A 20,988-nucleotide genomic window follows, 5' to 3' on the forward strand; every position below is an offset into this window, starting at 1 on the left:
AAATGAGAGTAAAATATTTTCATTGACATAAGGATCCTGTTAGACCATTCACTTCAAAAGGGAGAGAGAATACAAATGAGTACAATAGAAACAAGAAAACACTGTAGTTCATTACAGTTATGAAAATTTGAAGTTATTCAAAAATAACTGCTGCTAAAGAAATTCAAGAAACAAAAGCACATTTGTAAGCCACCTGCACAGAGTAACAAATTCATTTACAAAATACAGATGTCTGAGTTAACACTTAAACTCAATCCAGAAAATACGGCTACTCCATGTCAGGCAATATTGCTATTTTTTGGAAAAGGTACTCCTTATTCAAGATACTATATGTGTTGGAAAATTATTCTGACAATTACACCCATCTAGGCTAACTGAAAGGTGAATGGTGTCCCTGTGTTTAAGCAATTCACATATACAACCACTAGTGATTGTGCTAGAATTCTACCCAAAGATGGGCTTGGTGTCTAGAACCCTTGATTGCAGCCGCCTGGAGCCAAATCACATCCGGATCACACCAATGTTAAAATGTTTATATTAGGCTCACTCTATTATAACCATAGATCTTCTGATGTGACCATTTTAGCTATAGGTTGGAGAACAGTGTCTAGATTAAGTTTACTTCCATATACCTATTGCATAGCTCTGTCTCTATTACTTCCCAGTTACTCAATGTTTGTCTAAAAATAGGAGAAATGTTAAATCTCAAAAGACATTGACTGTATCTGGGAGGAAAGGAATCTGTATTCATAATTTCATTTTTAAGTAAATTATATAGCCTTTAACAGGATATTGCTATTTTAAGGCCATATGTTAAATGACCAAAAGTAAAGGATCACCTAAAAGATGCGGGAATACAGTTTTCGAAAGCCCACCAAACCGTGAGACCGTACCTCTGGCCCGGGACAGAACTGTTACCTGTCTGTCTCTACCCTTCACTAACACTGACCTGAACTTAGGCCTGTGACAGCTGAGACCATATACTATTTTCCCAGGGTTGTAATTGATGGCAGCCTCCTTGGAGTCCCCATGGTCCCTCACTGAGAATTCTGACTAGCAATGAAGGCATTTTATGGTCTTTACTTGTTTACATTAATAAGCCATCTCAGTACAAACTAATCCTAGAGCTTAAAATCACTGGAAGCATGGACTTTGATTCTCTCTCTTGTGCATCTAGTATATATGCTATAAGACATATATCCCATTTATACTATACAAACCCTATAAGGGCAAGGATTTTGTCTTTCTTACCACTATACCCAGTTCCCAGAACGCTGCTTAACACACAGTGGGCACTGAGTAAATATGTGTTGAGTGAATGCTGATGTTCAATAAATGTTTATTGAATAAGTTAATAGCTAAGGCTATTTCCTAAAGCATGGGACTTCAATTGGCTAAACCATTTTTGTACTGATACACTTAGATTGTGAGATGTTTAAAAATAGAAAAAACATAAATTTCATCTGCCTCCCGCAGAGTACAAGGACACTCTAGCAAGCTTCTGCTTGAATACATCTAATGCTGAGGTATCCATTATCTTGTTAGAAAACTTGTGTATTGGAAGAAAATCTGCCTTCCTGTAACTTTCACTGCTTGGTTAGGGTTTGTCTGCTATACCTACACTTAATAAATTCACCATGACTTTAGATAACATTCTTAAAAATAAAGTAGTCATCTAATTTCTCACCAAAATATCTAAATTAAAAATCCTTGCTTTTAACTCTTAAAAATCATTGTGTGGGGATTTTCTGTTTTTAGGTCAAGTACTCTAGCGTGTCAAAGTTTTCCCTAAAATAATAAATCTAGCAGTGCACGTACTATTGCAGAAAGCATGTTGATAAGTACGAAGTAATTTTTTTCTACTTTCTGTGCTTCTATCAATGAACCCGTGATTGCACTATATTTTTCTCTTCTGTCCTCTCCTGCCCACCTCCTCTCTTCTTCTTTGCTTTCCTCCTCCTTCCTTTCCTTCCTGTTGTTGCCTCCATCTATAGTCATGTTAATTGTTTAGATTTATATTGCGTTTGTGATCTGAGAGATTTTGTAGCCAAGGATGCAGGCTCTGGACTTAGCACACATGGATATGAGTCTTGGATTCAGCACTTATCAGCAGGATGACCTTCAGTAAATTCCTAACAATCGGCTCTCTGGTATTTCCATCTGTAAAATGGGGAGAATAAAAATATCTAGGCTATAGTTTCCCTTCATACTTGATTGGTAGCTTTGGTTAAGTACAACCTTCTAGACTGAATATGGTCTTGAGAATTTTCGGGACATTTTGCCCATATTTTTCTGGTATCATTGATGAGACATCTCACGGCTCTCTAATTCTCTTTTGTGAATGATGGTCTATACCCTCAGCATCTTCTATCCTCAATGATTTAGACTCCTATGTTTAGAGTCCTTAAGATACATTTCCTTATTTTGAACAAAAGATGTTTTCCTTTGATTAATGTCATAAATCTAGATCTTAGCAGTGAGTATTAGAGTATCACTATGATAATCCCAGCATATTGTACTGTGCGTAGCACACAGTAAACATTCAATAAATATTTATCGAATAAATGAGTGATTGTTCTCTCCCAAATCCAAAAGATATTTAATAGCACACAAGGATCCAAGGGTTTCACTCTACTGCATGTAAAACCACTTTAGGGTAAATAATACTAGAATAGCTTGATTCCATAGATTATCTGTTATTACGTCTGTCTTTTTTGATAAAATTTTAAGTGCTAGCTTCCTTGTATAAATTTTCCTTCTTAGTCTTGAAACAATCTGGAAATGTAGATGCCATTTTCAGTTTTCACAAATGAGGACTTTCCACCTCAAAGATTTGTCTGAAATCACCCTAGTGGGAAATGGTAGAACCAAACCTAGAATTTAGATTGGATGGTAAAGCCCAGGCTTCTCGCTTGGTACCCTGACCATATGCGAGTTATTCTCCTGAAGCCCACTCTTCCTTCTTGCCCCAAGGCAATCATTTATCATATTTTCATTATGATTTTCTCAGTATATCCAGAACCATTTTTCAGTTTTCTACCCTTTTTTGTCTCCCCTCTGGGCCTCTACATTCATTATTATGTTCGTATATTAGATTAATCTATTTAATAATTGAGTGAAATGCCAAATATTTCCTTTTGTTGCTTAGGCAAAAGTGTATTTTATAGAACAGAAGAAGGACATTGCTTGTTTGGATAATCTTAAAGACTCTATACACAGGGGAGTTATCAATTATGACATTTGTATTTTAGCTTCAAAGTCATTTTTTTCTTAGTCCTTTGAATATCTAATTATGATGGATCATTATTACTTAGTTATTTTGTTCTCTAAGTTTGAATGGTTATCATCAGTATTTTATTAGAAAATTAAGCCCAAAATGTAGATACCAAAAAAAAAAAATCATTTGCTACCACTCCCACAAAATGTATTTACTGAAATTACTTGAAAATAATATATTTTAAAAAGCAAATATATTTGAATATTTTCATTTGGGCAACTGAAGAAGAAAAGTTATTTTCCTTGAGCTCTCTTGAAATAAAGCTTCTTAGTATTGTAAGTTACTTTTTAGGACAACTAAAATCTCAAAGCACTTTTTAAACTCTTTTATAAACCTGATTATAATTGGATTTTTTTCAACATTACAAACAAATGTTGAAGAGATTTTAACCAACTTGTCAAGGTGCCATAGAGTGACATGGAGAATGAAATACAGGGACCATGACTACAGCTCTTAGCTACAACGATAGGATAGGTTTTCATAGTTCAGCAATGTGTACAGATCAATATAGTGTCTCTGCTCTACACTCCTGATAGAAGCTAATGAGGAAACAAGGCATTGCCTCTGATTAGATATAAGAAACAATAGCTTTCAATTTGGGTAAACCCCAACATAGATGACTTTGAAGATGTATTTTAGAAACCAATATGAGGCAAAATTCTTACAAACAGAACCATCTGTGGTTAGTTTTGGAAAGGTCTCTCAAAAGAAGGGGAAAGTGGGAGGGGATATGATCATACATGGTTTATCCATGTTGACACCAATTATCTCCAACTACATATTAAAAGGATGAAAAGTTTACCACAACTGTAGCTGCTTTAGAAAGTGAAGATAAGAACTGTCCTAAGTAATGCCCTAAGAGCTAATGCCTTATGGCATCAGCAGCCTATAGATTTATTTTTCAATATGTATTTATTAGCTGGCCAGAATAACCCAGACTCTTTATATTACTGTGATAGAAAAATTATTTATCAATTTTAACTGTATAACGCCTCTCTCAGTTACTCATACATATGGAAAAAGGATATGGCATTTACATTTAGAATTTTCATCTTGAAAAGTGCTAAGAAAAAACAGTGAAGTAGCCATTGATTTATTTTATGATTCAGTTCAAATCTTAGACATACTGAATGTGAAAACCTAAAGAAGTCATAAATTATCTACTGCCGTCCTTTATTTCTTAGATGAAGCAACTGTGCTCAGGAGAGGTTAAGGCCCCTTGACATGTGAGACCAGGACCCCAGACTGCTCTTCCTGTCTCTGTCCCCTACACCACACGGCTCTTCAACTCTGACAGCTTGAAGAGAGTTCTGGAGCAAATTACAATGATCATTTAAAAAAAAAATCCTCAAAAACAAAACCTTTTTATTTAAAACAAAACATCTCTTTGAATAGACAATATGCACTTTCAAAAAGCTTGCCTATTTGGTTGAAGGAAACTTGCACTTACAATGACCAAAGAGCATACAGGTTGTTATTTCAGAAAACCCCTGGGTAAATCTGCTTTTGCTTTTGTAATATGAAGGTGCATATTCTACCTAAATATCTTCTATACATTTTTACAATATATTCCAAGAAATAAGCCATTATGACGCAACATGTATAAGAAATAATTCATCTAGTTGTATGTTTGTGTCCATGCAGAACATTTAAGGTTCTGAGGAAAAATGGTAAAATACCCAAAGCTGTAATAGTGAAAAAAAGTACTAAGTGTCAAAAAATTTCTACCAAGCCTGATATTACTTAGCATACTTTAATTCAATCTCTATTTTTTGAGATAAATTACAGTTGTTTTATCTGGTGGTAATGGCAATAAATATTCACTCTAGCTTTATGCTAAAATTTATAATAATAATTCATTTTAGCAATGATACAAGTAGTTACAAAAGCATGTTTCTATTAATATCTTCATAGTGATTGTCCTTTACTCGAGTTCTAAGCAGGATTATATAATACAATAATATAATGTTAAACATACATGTATTTGGAACAAGTTACATGGTATGAATAGTGTGTGCCAGACCTTTATACTGCCTATTTCTTAATCAACATATAACTCTATTCACCCACTACTCTTATGCACAATCCAAGTATGATACTCGAGCATTTTGTTTTTCTACCAGAATTTCAAAGTTTTATAGAAAGATACCACAGCCCAGTCTTGTTCCTGTTAAATTGGAGGTTTGTGATTGGTAATATCTCTCTCTCTCTCTCTGTCAGACACACACACAGCCAAGCATTCATATCACTATACATTTTTTAATTACTAGTGGACAGCCAATTAAAAAAAAAAACACTCAAAGCTGGTTCAAATAAAATAAACGTGGTTATTTTTGACTTAAATATTACACACTTTCAATGCTGATAGATATTTTTAGTTAGATTTATAATATCTTTCTTGATGTAAAACATTGGTTTGTTGCAGAAAGTTACCCAAAAAGGGGGGAGGGGAGAGGGAAAAAGCAATCTTAGTATATAGAAAAACATTATTTATATACCATGCTTTGAAACAACAAGTTTCTGAAATAACTTTGTCTTTAAAATGCAGAATAATCCAGAAAGTTCATCAATGGCATTCATTCACTAAATTTAGTAGCAAAGTCATTTCCATTCCCTCTCATCCCTTCCCAGTAACTGAACCTTTACTAGTTTACATACTCTGCTTGAAAGTCAAAAACAACTGAATCTGGATGCTTCAGAAATAAGCTGATTTCTTTCTAGGAGAGTGACTAGATCTAATCAGAAAATCAAATGATGGTGAAATATGGCACATGCATTAGAAAATGCAAATTACTTAGCATGATGTTTGGAAAGGAAGTAAGGGGTGTAGATGCCAAAGAATAGTTTTAAGTCCTTGAGTTTACTCACCAGTTTCCCAGATGCAGAGTCAGTAGCAAGAACATCAACCTCACCCCTCTACTTTGATTGCACAGAAGCAAGGGGGAGAAGAGAAAAGCTTTCCAAGAAGCCATGGGGATGCTCTTCCCTGTCGGTGCTGCGCTGGCTCAGTGCTCCCAGGCAGGACTTTTCCTCCCAGCCCGCCGCTGGGCGAGTAGGGCGGCAGAGGGGGGGAGCAGCCACCTCCCACCAGGTAGGACGCGACTGGGGACTGGAGCGGGGGAGCCAATCGGGCGGCGAGGACGCGGGCGTGCATTATCTCAAAACGAGTCGGGCCAGCCAGTGGCCCGGGGAGGCGGGGCTTCCCCTACTAGAAATTGAGCCCAGTAGGGAAAAGGGCTACGTTTTTCTAAAAGAAAAACAAACCTCTTCTCTCGGGCAGCCTCGGGGGGACGTTGGAGCGGCCTTGACGGATTCTGTCCCCAGGGAAGAGCCGCCTCCCTCCCCGCCGTCCCTCCTAACTCTGGTTGGGGCTCTGTCCTCCAAGAGGCTGGCTCTGTGCCCCGGGAGGGGCCCGTGGGAAACAGGCTGTGCCTCCCTGGTTTTCCCCAGGCATTTCGGGAGGATTCTGCTAATTTTTGTTAATTTTCATTGTTTTGAGGGTGGGGTGGTGTCGCATTTGTCTGTGCAGACTCAGCACCTGGCAGGATGGCCCGCACAGATGAGCACTCGGGAGATGTTGAATATATATATATTCATATATGTATATGCGCACACACACACACACACACACACGAATGAATGAATGAGCGGGCCGCATGCATCCCTGATAACCACGTTTGCTACAATCCCCCCTCCCCTCCCGCTGCCTTGGCAGCGGATTTGCAGGCTCCGTCTCCCGCCAGGCACCAAAAGATGACACTAATGAATAATTCCAGGCAGGGAAAAAAAAAGAAAAATCTCATTTAACAAATGCAAAAACCACAATCTGATTTTAAAGCGATCATCCTAGCCATGGGTGGTCCTGGCTCGGTTCCCCGCCCCGGCTGCCTTTGCGTTGCCGGTACCCAACTTCAGAGCCTCCGCCCGGAGTTCGCGGCAGAGCCCGACAGTTGCCATGGCAACCGGAAAGCCTCCGGCAGCTGGCACCTCTGTGCAGGCGAGGACGCCGGTGGCGGTGGAAGCAGCCTCTCTGTGCCCAGCCATCCTCTGCCCTCATGCCTTCCTGGGGCTGGGGACTTGGGCTGTCTCATGAATCAGCCCCACGACCACGTCGAAGTGGCCAGATCTGAGCTGAACCGCAGTTCACCGCCCAGTGAGCGGAGCCTGTTTGTCTTAGCAGCGAACAGTTCGAGCCAGAAGTAGCCGTGTGTGTGCATGGCGGTGAGGGAACTGTTGCTACACTGCCTACTGCAATCACTTAAAAAAAACGAATGTGGGTAATGAGGTTACAGACTTTTTTTTTCTTGCCCTGAATAACAAATGGTGCAATGCTGGGATTGTCTCCCCTCTCTTTGATTGATTCTCAATCCTTTTAGTCTCTCCAAATAGGTATTGACTCTCCTAGTTTTTCCTCTCCCACTACACGTTGATTAGGGAGCATTTTTCACTTCCACAAAGCATGTTCGTCAAGGTAGCCCAGACCAAATAATTTGTATAACAGTAAGTTTCATTATAATACATTTTGAGGTGAATACATTTAGGTAAAATGTGATGTCAGTATAAACCCTAGTTGTTTTTTTCTTTTTCTCTTTCTTTTTTACGGTTTCATTTAAGAATGTGTTTTGGATAGCTATTTAACCGTTACATTGAATGCACACACTAATTCACTGATCTGATTAGCCAGTGAACCAGGAATTAATTCGCTAGAAGTATGTTGTGAATGACAACTACTTGTCTAGTTAACCCTTGCATTTTGCTAAGATTAGGTAAGGGTTTTTCATACATTAATAAGACTATGATACTTTATAATGTTATACAACAGTCGTTGATAGTTTTCCTATCAATTCTAAAGGAGGTTTTATTCTTTTCATATGTAACTGAAAGATGCTGAGAGCAGTTAAAAGAAATTAATGGAGAAGAAATGTGAAGGATATATCCTTGGATACTAATAAGTGGTTCATTTATTCTTGCAAAAGATTTTTTAAAATTGGAAGAAAGGAAATTTTCCTATAGTTTTCAAAATCTAGGCTTTTGCCAATTTTGTGCTGAAATATTTTCCAACTCGGTTCATTCATTTATATCAAGCACTTTTATCTCACTTTATTTCTATGTGTCTTCCTTTGATATATATTTTTTCTTTTTATAATATATGGCTTCCGGGAAACTGATCCTATTCTACTGTCATAGTTAATTATAATTTCCTGCAAACTGTGTAGAAGGGATTAGAGCCCTCCAGAATCTAGAAAAAGTAATGACAGTTTTGGACATCAGCCATGTGTTGACCCTGACAGTCTCTCCCGCTTGATTTGATAAACCAGCTCTGTGTGTGTGGGAAAAGATGCACACTGTAGGTTCTGAACAGAACAAATAAGGTACATTGTACTCATCAGACAAACTGCAGTATCTCTCAGGGGCATGCTCCGGGAAACAGATCAGGGGTCTTACAGGATTCTAGGTTACAAGAACAGAAGTTGCTACAGTAAGGAACTGAAGAAAGCTCTGTGTCTTGCATTAAGGCAGTGGTTTTCAACTGGAGGCAATTGGACCCCACAAAACCTTGGTCAGTGTCTGGAGATATTTTCAGTTGTCACAACCTGGGAGGTGGAGTGAGCTACTGGTATGTAGTGGATGGGAGCTTGAGTTGCTGCCACGTATCCTAAAATGCAAAAGAAAGCCTTCCCACAGCAAAGAATTACAGAGCTCAAACTGACAATAGTGCCCAGGCTTAGCAGCCCTGCAGTATGAGTGAAAGAGGTAATTGGATCCCATGGAAGCTGGTGATTTCCTTACATCGTTGTTGAAGTCAGCATTCCCCTCCTCTTTCTTTCGACAGACTGAGCCACAATCATTATGCCCTAGTCTTATGTCTAGCTGTAATGACTATCAATACACAGTGCACAGCAATTTCCTTTTTTTCCTCAGAATTTGTCCAGGAATCACTTTTAGAATAAAATGCTTGGGAGTGCCTATTAAAAATGCAGATTTATGGACTTGACTAAGAATCCGAATTTTTAGTAAGAACCTCTGGAGGTTGTCGTGCATCAGAGTTGGAGAATCGTTGTCCTACCATCGTTTCACAGAATGACCAGTGAGACAGAAACCTGACCATCTGTGTGCAACTCTGGCCCTCGCAAGGCGAGGTTGCAGCATGATTCATCTGTCCATTGTTAATTCATTTATTCAGTACTATTTATTAAGAAACTGACGTCAGGCACCAAGCCTGGCATTAGGAATACAATGGTGAACAAAACTCACTGCTTTGTGCCTTAGTCTTTTCATCTATATAAAAGAGGATAAAAATTCTACTTAGCTTATGGACTTGTTCTAAGGATTGGATAGATGAGTACATGAGGATCACTTGAATCAGTGCCTGGATAATACAAATTACTCAAAAGACATGTTAGTTATGTTGTTATCTCATTGAGGGTAGGTTTTCCATCCAGTTATTCTCTCTGGACCCTTTATATAGCACCTGGCACAGGACAGTTAATTTGGAGAATGTACAGTCCAAAAGGGAGCATGCAGGGAATTAGTGGGGACACAGATGGGCCCACCTTAACCTCAACATAATCCTAATATCTGGATTCTCCAGAGCAAAAAGACATTTTGAGGAGTGTTTCACCTCTCCTGATACACTTTTCTTCTGATAAGCAAAACCCTAAATTAAGTCAAGACATCAATTTCAAGCTCCTGAACGAATTACTCAAAATCATACATTTTTTTGTCTTGCAAATCTGTATGTGCTATTACAAAAACTCAAAAACATCTCCCTAAATGACACTGCAAGTCAAGGAATTTTTGTTGGGCTTCAGACACATATATCCATCTAATACCAGTCAGTTAGTCAAACCAGAGACCATACAGTTTTTTTTTTTTCTCTTGACAAATATATCTTTTAATCTGTCACTAACTTTTTTCAGTATTCTCAGATCTTATCTCCAATCTATCCAGTGTAAGTAGATTGCAGCAAACATAGGCTTATAATTAAGTGGCCCAGGTTCAAGCACCAGCTTCTCTACATACAAGCTGCATAAAAATAGAAAGCTTATGCGTTAGTTCCCATACAGTTGCTGTGAAAATTAAATTAGTCAATTTATATAAAGCACTTAGAATAGTGCCTTGTACCTAGTAAGTGCTCAGTTAATCTTAACGACTATTAATATTGTTATTATCGTTAACAAGTTCTTTCTATCTCTGCAGTTAATTAATCCAAGTGGCCATTATCTCTTGCTTAGACTACTATACCTTCCATTTCCAACCTTGCCTACCTTTCATTTATTCTTTATATAACTACCAGAATGGCCTTTTTAAAAGTGGAAATCTGAAATTTATTCTGATTAAGTCATTCAATGATTTCTTATCATAGTTAGGACAAAATGCAATGATATTTTCATGGCCTGTGTAGACCCTCTGGGTTCTGGCCTCTCCCTCTGTCTTCTGCTTCACTTTTTCATCTCTCTCCTCCTCTCAATGTGTTGTGTTCCAACCAGAATGACTTTGCTTTCATTTCTTCATTGCCTGCCTCAGTTTTACTTTACTCCTTCAAAGATGATTTTCCTGTTTGTGGATCACTCCACCCCACCTTCCGTCTTTCATTTGCTATCTTTCCTTATCCTCGTTTCAGTCTCATCTTAGCTGGCACATCCACAAAGAAACCGTAATTCTTCAACGATTCACTCCTCCATCTAATAGCAATCAGCACTTTTCCTTCCTGACACTTGCTGTATTTTATAATTCGTTGATACATTTAATTCAAGAAATAGTAACTGAGCACCTAGGTTTCAAGCACTCTTCTGTGTGGTAAAGATACCACAATAAACAACAGATTTTTGTGCTCTCATGAAAAGCATTCTATTGAACTTTCTATCTATGAATTATATTTTCATTCTTAAAAATTTTTTTGTTCATAATCAGTTCAATTTTTGTCTCTTTTCTAGAATGTAACTCTTTGATGGCAAAAGATTATTTTTTCCTTTTTTTTTTTTTTTTTGAGACAGAGTCTCACTCTGTTGCCCCAGGTAGAGTGCAGTGGCATCATTATAACTCACTGCAACCTGCAACTCCTGGGCTCAAGTGATCTTCCCATCTGAGCCTCCCAAGTAGCTGGGACTTCAGGCATGCACCACCACTCCTGGCTAATTTTTCCATTTTTTGTAGAGACGGGGTCTCACTCTTGCTTAGGCTGGTCTCAATCTCCTGAGCTCCAGCAATCCTCCCACCTTGGCCTCCCACAGTGCTAGGATTACAGGGGTGAGCCACTGTGCCAAGCCCATTTTTTCCTTGCTTTGCACCATCCCCAGGGTGTTCACAGTGACGAGCATAACCACTTATTGAATGAATAAATGAAGGAAAGAACAAGGTGTAACATTTCTATGTTACTGTTTCTATACCTGTGTAACTTTGAGCATTATATTTCATTTCTGTAAGCTTCAGTATTTTTCCTAAAAAAAGGTTAGGATATTAATATAGAATTTGCAGTTGATATAATATAATTAGATTATATAAATAAAATGCTTACCAAATAATAGGCCTCAAAAAATAGCAGAGATAATTAGGAGGGTAAACTCTTGTAAGCATCATGAATCCTATAATCATATAATTAAGTTATACTTGGAAAAGGAAGGAATGCAGAGTCAGGTAACATAAATTTAAATCCTGGTTACATGAATTATTTTTATGATCTTTGGCAAATCACATCTTTCTGAGCCTAAATTTTTACAATAAAAAATGAAAATGATAATTATTCATATCAAAATGGGTAAGTATGAAGATCAAGTAAAACAACCTTAGTGTAACTCTTTGTAAAGTATTAAGTGATGTAGAAATGTTAGTTGTTGATACTGTTTTTACTTTTTGATCAGTACAAAATGTCAGCAATTAAGGCATAAAAAGAAATACAGAATATCAAGAGCTAACAATTATGTGATTCTTATGGTTTGCTAAACATTGAATATCTTGATTTGGATAGCTTAACTTATTGAAATCCTAAATGATCTTGACAGGGCGTTACTATCTCTTTATTTTACAGATGAGGAAACTGAAGAGCAGAGATGTAGTAAGTTTGCCAGGTCACACAGCAAATAAATGGCAGAGGGGGGATTTGAACCTTGAGAGTCAGGTTTCAGAGCTCACGTTTTGAACTGCTATGGCACAGTGTCCTTTGAATGGCAGAGGAGCCATGATACCTGCTTTAAAGGAAATTGTTCAGGTTTCTTCCACCTTTCTCCCCTCAGGTTAACCATCATGGTTATATCAGTGACTATAAACCAAAGCATCAGTGTTGTGAAAACCTTTCATATTTCACTTTAAAGAGCCATCCCATAAAAATGTCAAAAGTGGGAAAGAGTTTTTGAAGAATGAGCCTGAAGCAGCCATGTTTCAAAAGAATATAGCCCCGTTTAAGCTATGAGACACTTACAGGAAAGAGCCCGGCACCAGGAGATTTATGGTTGCCTGACATTTAATGAAAACCCTAAAGGTTTTGATGGAGCTTTATTATAGCAATTACTCACCTACCTCATATAGCCTAATATATTTTATTTTAAAAATGCCTTGCTAGCAGAACTGGCATTGAAATAGTAGCCCCCAGGGCATCTTTGAATGGGTCCTGTCCAGCACCTAACTCCCTACTCATCCAGTTTATAGCCCATGATGTGTCTGCTTATGTGATTTTGACTAGCAGCTAAAGAATAATATAATCTCCTATAGCTAGTAGGGTCCAGAGAGAAAGAGGGGGAGAGAGAGAGAGAGAACTTCCTTCTACTTTCATATTTCCTCCCTCATTTATCTCACTGTAGCTTTTGGTCCACCATAGCACTCAGCAACTACATATAAATATCAGGAAACCATTTATAATCCTCCAATGTCCTCTTACCACCATGAGGAGGTGCCGCATATGCCAAAAGAATTGCCAGTCTTTATTAACAAAAGCCTGGGAGCCCATATGGGAATGGGTTCTCAGCATGTTGGATCAGCAAATTGTGTTGAAACGGGTGGGTGCACTAAGCAAAGAATCTGGATTCAATATATTAAATCAAGAAGGTAAGAGCCTTTCTAACAGTTTGCTCTTCTATTTAACTAAACCTTTAGTCAAAGGTAACTTGTAATAATGAAGTTGAAATGTTCTTGACACTGTAAAGTGCTTATCCAAAGTTGTAGAAAGAAATGGATGTTAGAATGGATTGGTCCTATAAGACCTGCTAACCATCATCAATCTGTGCCCCTGAGTTTTCCCAAGGATACTCTCTTTACCTTAATGCATTCATCAGGGAAGCTCTAACAGCCTTAAAGAACTCTGTAGTGGCTGTTACCTGTAGGGTAGGAATGACAGTAGGTTATTCTGCAATAGAATTGGATTCCCGAAATTTGGTGGGGATAATGGGATCTTATATTTAATAGACATACTGAAATGCCAGAATGTCAGGGCCAAGTGGTAGCACTTCATAATCAGAGTTTCAGTAAGCACCAGTGTAAAGGTTATATCAATGTATAGTCTTAGTAGCGCCCACACAGTGATCAGCATAGTTAGACCTGCAGGCATTCTTAGCGTTAGTGTTATGGACTGAATGTTCATGTCCCACCAAGATTCACATGTCGAAATCTTAACCCCCAAGTTTGATGGTATTAGGAGGTGGGGACGTTGGGAGGTAATTAGGTCATGAAAGTTGCAAGAAACACACTCAGAATCTGGAAAAATGCAGACTATTTCCTTGACCTGTGGAGAAAAAAGCAAGGGAGAGCCATAAGAACTACCTTCAGCCACCAACATAACAAGCAGAACATAATACCACACGTCTGCCTCGTGAAGGATGTGGAAGGTGAAGGAGGGGTGTTTCTTACCACATGTACCTTCAGTTTGAATTCTAAAATCTGCGTGTTAGGGAAGCTTCTCAAGATGTTTTTATGTAAAAGTTACATAGATCTGCATTGGAAACCTCTAATACCAAACATGGCGGCAAAAGGCAGTCAATATATATTTTCTCAGCAAATACATAAGAGAATTAATTAGGGCTTTGTTAAATTTACCACTTTTCTGGAAATGTTAATTTTTTTCATGGAACATATCAAGTATTTATAGGCCAATACAATCATTCATATATTGGTGAGCCATCTCTTAGGTTTGATTACCTCTTAATGAAAGAATGGACTGGATTCATAGACTTTGAACTCCTCTTTACAGAAATAATATACGTGCATTTTTTTTTTCTGGGAAGAGTTTCCTTCTTAGTCTCATTGATGTAGCAAATATTTGACTACCTATGAAGGGTTACCTTGAAGGTTAAGAACTAACTCCCTAAGTGTTCATATAGTCATTGATTTGCATGTATTCTGGTCTTTACTTTCAACCCTCAACGGATATCATTTAAATTTCAAATGTCAGTGCAATTATCACAAACCTATGTGTCTCTAGAATGAAATGATAGAGTATAATTAAGAAGCTAGGTCAAAGAGTGTCATTTTTCCACATCAATTAACACATAGAATAACTTCAGGTTGTATAATTCAAGGTAGAAACAGCTACCTTGATATAATTTCATCAGCTCTCTCTACAGGTCAACTGACCATATGACTAGAACTTTCTCCTGACAAACATGGTGAAGGGTCATAGTTTTGATGTCCTTGTGGTTCACATTGCTTCACTCTGTTAGGTAACAACAGTCAGTGTGAATTGAAGCTAGTAAATCCACCAAGCAAGGAGAGTATAGTTTAAATTGATCAATGTCACCCTGAAGGGGGGTTAAAAGGCATCTTTTTCAAAAATCTTTTCTTCCATTTTTAATAGTTATATTATTATTAATGACTTACGAGAGTCCTTTACATATGAATACAATTCTTTCAATGAGTATCTGATCTGTAAATATTTTATCCATGTCTGTATCTCATCTTTTTATTTTCTTCACAGTGTCTTTTGAAGACACAGTGTCTTTTTGAAGACCAAAAGACTTTATTCTGATAAAGTACAGTTAATTTGTTTTCCTTTTATGGTTTGTACTTTATGTGTCCTATGTGAGAACCCTTTGCCTAATCTAAGGTCCAAAAAATTTTCTCTTATGTTTTCTTCTAGAAGTTTTGTATTTGTAGGTTTAAGTTTAGTTCTGTGGTCCCATTTGTGTGTGATGGTTAATTTTATGTGTCAACTTGACAGGGACACAGGTTGCTGAGATATTTGGTTAAACATAATTATGAGTGTGTCTGTGAGGATGTTTTTGTATGAGATTAATATTTAAATTCATAGACTGAGAAAAACAGATTGCTCTTCCCATGTGGGTGGGCCACATCCAATCCTGAATTGAGCAAAAAGGTGTGGAATAAGGGAGAATTTGCTCCCTCTGCTACTATATTATATATTTATTATAATAAACAATAAAGATAAGAACAAAAATCATTTAAATTTAAAAGCATAAAGACACTAGGGAAAAATCAAGGAAGCAAAAATCTGATTCTCTGAACAGATCAATACAATTGATAATCTTCAGCAAGACTGATCACAAAATCAAGAGAAGATTCAAATTGCCAAAATCTGGAATGAAAGGGAACATCTCTAGATCCTACAGACATTAAAGCAAGCATTGGCAAATGTTTTCTGTAAATGGGCCCAAAGTAAATTTGTCAGTCCACTTACAGTCTCTGTTGCATATTCTTGTCATTTTGTTTTTTCGAATCCTTTAAAAATGTTAAAAAATTTTACATTGTAGGGTATATAAAAATAGGCAGTGGGTAAGATCTGTCAATCCAGATTGAAAGGATAGTAAGGACAAATTATGAGTAGATTTAGGCCAAGACAATGCAAAATTTCCTTGAAATATAAAAATTTCCAATGTTCATGCAGGAATAGCTGAATAACTGGATTGATTACATATCTATTGAAAAGGTTGAATTTGTAGTTAAGAATTTTCCAACGAAAAGAACCTTGTGCCTAGATGACTTCATTGGCAAATAATAACAAACATTAAAGAGAGAAACAATACCAGTTACACATGAATTCTTCCAGGAAATAGAAGAACTTGAATTTCCATCTCATTTTATAAGGGGAAAAAACCAAAAAAACCTATTGAACAATAACCCACAAGAACATTGTATTAGTTTCCTCTGGCTGCTATAACAATGTCTCACAGGTCTGGAGGCCAGCAGTATTAAATCGGTATGAAAGGGCCTAAGTTATGGTGTTGGCAGGGTTACACTCCCTCTGGAGATTTTAGGGGACAGTCCACTCATTCAGTCCAATCCTTCAACAGGTGAAGTCCTGTTAAGAAGAACTTCCTAGTGAGTATGAACTCCCATTTTGTCTGGGAGTCCTCAGATATTCCAAACTGACATATTAGCCTGCATTTAGCCTTTAATTATTTCTCAGACTTTTAACTGATTTTTTTCTTACCCAATTGTATGATGATTTCCTTTTTCTTCTGTGCTTTGCCAAAAGTGAAATAATTCTTGTGTCTCATCTGTCCTCTTTAGAAATTACTCATTTGCCTTGTAACTGAGGGGCAAAAAAGTACTGATTTGTAGATTATTCATCTCTTTTTTTGTTTTTAGGGTAAGGGTGACCTATTTTGCAGTTTCCTACATCTTAAGCAGAAAAAAATGTCTACACGTAGTTTTTAAAAAATTGCACAATTGCTGAAAGATAAGGATTAGTGTGGTTATGTACCTATGAAAAGGAAATCAAAATATTAGAGGCTTTATCCAACTACATTTTCAAAGTTATTTAATGTAATTTTACTGTGTCATCTAAAAGTGAAGAATATCAAAATTTAAATTAATAAATGCCTTTTGAAAAGGTCAAGAAAACAAAGTTTGTATTGAACACTAAAGTAATCAAACTACATATGAGCTCTTTGAATTCTAGATGTCCCACTTGGAGAAGAACATTGACAAAATTTATTATGGTAGAGAACCATCTGAGAGACTAAAAGATCCATTTATAAAACTGAAGTTATTTGGGAGACAGATGAGAAATGAAATTAAGTAGCAAAATATGATAGCTGTCTTTGCAAAGCTCCCTATGGAGATGAAGCTGGCACTAACAAGTAGAAAAGAAAATTTTTGTTCTCTTTTAGAAATTAGTGGAATGAGAAATGTTCTTTGAGACATATTTTGTGTTTTGGATTCTCTATTCTTGTACTTTTCCAGACATGTGATTGTAAACAAATTACTTAGGCTCTAAGAGCTCAGAATACAGAATTTTAAAATGGAGAAAACATATGAATTCCACTTATCAGTTGATTGCTATGCAAAAGCATTTTGCAATTTAAAACATGCTTTAAAATGGCACATTAAGAAATAAGTAGAAATAGAAATACTTAAAAAATTAAAAGTAAAATTATAGACTGTCATCATTACCTAAAATTCAGGATACCAATAATGAAGGAATCTGTCAGTTAGTATGTGCCTCTTATATGCTAGGCTCATTCTTACATACTTTACAGAAATTATCTCATCTAAAATAAATTTACAAAGTGTCTCTGCATTGTAGCAACAATACTGTTATCTTGATCCTTAGATTATTCATCTCTACCCTCACTGAAATTCAGAGACCCTTCACTATTCCTTCATCCAATTACTCCACCTCCATAAATATAAATCTAGTATTTAATTCTCAGACCAGAAATACACTTTGTGCAGCCAGTCCCCATTATTTGAATTAAATATTAATTTATTATCCTGCACATTAATATCACAGAATTAAAATGAGATCTGTGAGTCTATAAGCAAGGAGCCAAGATGGTAACTTAGTCTACTTAATGAAGACTGCAGAAAAGTAATACACGGGGTGTTGGTGACTCACGTGTGTCGTCCAGCCCTGCTCCTCCAGGCTCCAGGTCCACAGAGGAGTCTGGTGTCAAAGCCTTAGGATAGGATTTCCCTATGTATCCTAGCACTAATCCCATGGCATTTTATTGATACAAATAAATTATTCCAAAAGCAATTATTTGATTTAAATAAATATGAAAATTCTGGGCCATCCAGACATAGGTTTCTTTCCTAAAGGAATTCTCAAATCTTTGTGTGTTCTGTGAATTTCTAAGAAATGTAGTTAAGATTCTGTATTAATCACAGTGTCTCCATTTCTATTTTGTTGTTGTTGTTTTGTTTGTTTTGTGTTATTTCCTTAGATCATCTCACATTTAAAATTCTACAGAACGTGCTTTAGGAGAGAGTTTTTATTACAACACTTTTATTACAATAAAAAATGGCTTTGCTATGGCGTTTGCCAAGCAAGTCTCCTTTACAGACGTGGTGGTCTGGGGAACACTGGTTTAGCATTCAGGGTTTGAGTTTTTAGTAAAATGACTTTCCACTTGCAGAAGAAGGATTAGACTTCACAACTGAGAGAAGGTTGAGACATAGAAAATAAAGCTATGTTTGAAAGACTGATTGAAAACTTGTAGAATGTTCTAAATAAAAATACATTATATATATATTATATTATACAGTATTCTAAAATATTTGTATATGCAATGTAAGTTATTAAAATTGAGAATATGTCAGTTGAAAAAATTAGCAATTGGTGTCATTAAACAGGCCATTACTTTTTAGTAGGATCTGCACTGAGGCTTTTTGTGTAAATTTACTATTTCATTTAACCCCTAGAAGATACCTTCCAGTTTAATATTATTATATCTATTTTATAGATAGAGTAATGAGGACTCAGAGAAGTTAAATCATTTGCCCAAGGTTACACAGCTACTAAATGGCAGAGCTGATAATGAAATCTCAGACCTTCCTAATTCTAACACCCTGCTGCTTCCTACTGTTCTTCAAAAGGACATAAATAGTTGCTTAAAGCTAAGAGAATATCCCCTTCCTTTAAGTAACAAGATGCTAGCAAAACATCAAAGAAGAAAATTGCAAATTCAATACCGATGGTATAAAAGCATTGATTTCTTTAATCATAAAGGAAACTTGGGACTTGAATACTCCAAATAGCTAAAACTACTTTTCCCATCTAAATTTGAATATATCCTCTCAGTGATTTTTCTTTGTTGTTTCTAATTCATTTACTGATACAGGGATTCATTGACAAGACTTTGAGTACAGTTGAAACTCACGGTATTAGAATTTACTAATGAAAATGTCAGTCTCACAAACATCAGTTCACATGTTTTTATTATAGCCTCTCATGAAAGAGATCATGGGCTTCCTCAAAGACAAGATGAAATGATCAGTTTGTTATAGAGGTAAACATAATTTATCAGGTATAGAAGTATAGGTTGAGCATCCCTAATCCAAATATCTGAAATCCAAAATGCTCCAAAATGCAAAACTTTTTGAGTGCTAACATTAGGTTCTAGGTGGAAAATTCCCCACCTGTCTCCATGGGATGGATCACAGTCAAAACACAGTCAAAACTTAGTTTCATTCACAAAATTATTAAAAATATTGTATAAATGACCTGCAGGCTAGGTGTATAATGTCTGTGTGTGTGTATGTATGTATATATATATATATATATATATATGTATATATATATATATATATATATATGAAACATAAATGAATTTCATATGTAAACTCCATCCCTAAGATATCTTACTATGTATATGCAAATATTCCCAAATCCAAAAAATCCAAAATCCAGAGCACTTCTGGTCCCAAGTATTTTGGACAAGGGATATACAACTTGTACAAGCAGTCAAAGTGACAACAAAGAAATACTGGAAAGTAAAAATCATTCAAATAAGCAAATTTTGAGCCATAGTCTTTGAAGCCTTATGTCACTCTCTGGTAGTAAAATAGATGGTTGGTAATATCTCAAAGATATTTGAAGCGAGCATTATGTATAACTCAAAACAGAGAAGAGATGTGGCAGGTTATGGTATCATTTCCCAGTAGGACATAGTTTCCAGTGAAATCTGCAAATTCAAATAATTTCAACCTACATTGAACTCCGCCCTGTGCATGATCTAGGTGACATTGATGAGCATGTGATTAAACAGTCAGGGCCTGAGCTATTGCTGATGATGATTCACCAGGGCAGAATCTGTGAAAGTGAGGGCTCCATTATAAGTTGAGTAGAGGAAGTCTTGCTGTCAATGGGACTTGAGTACAAGCCATCTCCAGCTACCAGACTGAAATTGATACCTGTGGGAATACCTGGATCCAATGGAGATCCCAGGGACATAATTATTGAAATTGGAGGCAGAGATCAATCATCACAATAGAAAAAAAAAATACAAAGATTTAGTAGCCAGGGCCTTAGTGTGAAACATAAACTCCAGAATCAACCAGCAGATGTGGAACAGAACAACATACTGAATGTCTGGGGAAAAAAACACATACTGAACTAGAGATTCTCTTTTTATGAAAGGGTTAAACGTTATTACTTGTTACTCACTGACAAGGGACTAGAAATTGATAACAAAAGCCACTATCCTTTAGAGTTCATTATATGTAATAATGGTGTAATAAATTCCATATAGCTTTTATAAATGAGTGTAGATTTAGTTATGCTCAATAAATCCTTTTGTCCACTTCAAAAATTTCTGAGTTAAAACAAAAATGGAAACACTCAGATATGGTTCCATATTTATATATGAACCACGTGGATATTTTCTGAATGTTAGAATCAAGATTCTGGTATCCGGAGTGAGAAAAACCAGGAATAAAGACTCTTTCTCAAATAATTCTGCCCTAATAAGCTGTAATTTTTGTAATTGTAGAGGGGAGAGAATTGTGTATTATTAATCATCATGATGCCAGTGTTTAATATT

At 36.5% G+C, this 20,988-nt stretch overlaps 1 protein-coding gene across 1 annotated transcript in view; it reads right to left on the reverse strand.

The window, feature by feature from the left end:
* Nucleotides 1-6,405, reverse strand: part of GABRG1 (gamma-aminobutyric acid type A receptor subunit gamma1) — a 65,061-nt gene extending 58,656 nt beyond the window's left edge. Inside the window, exon 1 of the mRNA XM_045531645.1 lies at nt 6,146-6,405. Coding sequence (XP_045387601.1) covers nt 6,146-6,249 — 104 coding nt within the window. The 5' untranslated portion in view covers nt 6,250-6,405. The remainder of the gene's footprint in view (nt 1-6,145) is intronic.
* Nucleotides 6,406-20,988: the final 14,583 nt, after the last annotated feature.

Source organism: Lemur catta, chromosome 19 (assembly GCF_020740605.2).
Source record: "Lemur catta isolate mLemCat1 chromosome 19, mLemCat1.pri, whole genome shotgun sequence".
Taxonomy (NCBI): domain Eukaryota; kingdom Metazoa; phylum Chordata; class Mammalia; order Primates; family Lemuridae; genus Lemur; species Lemur catta.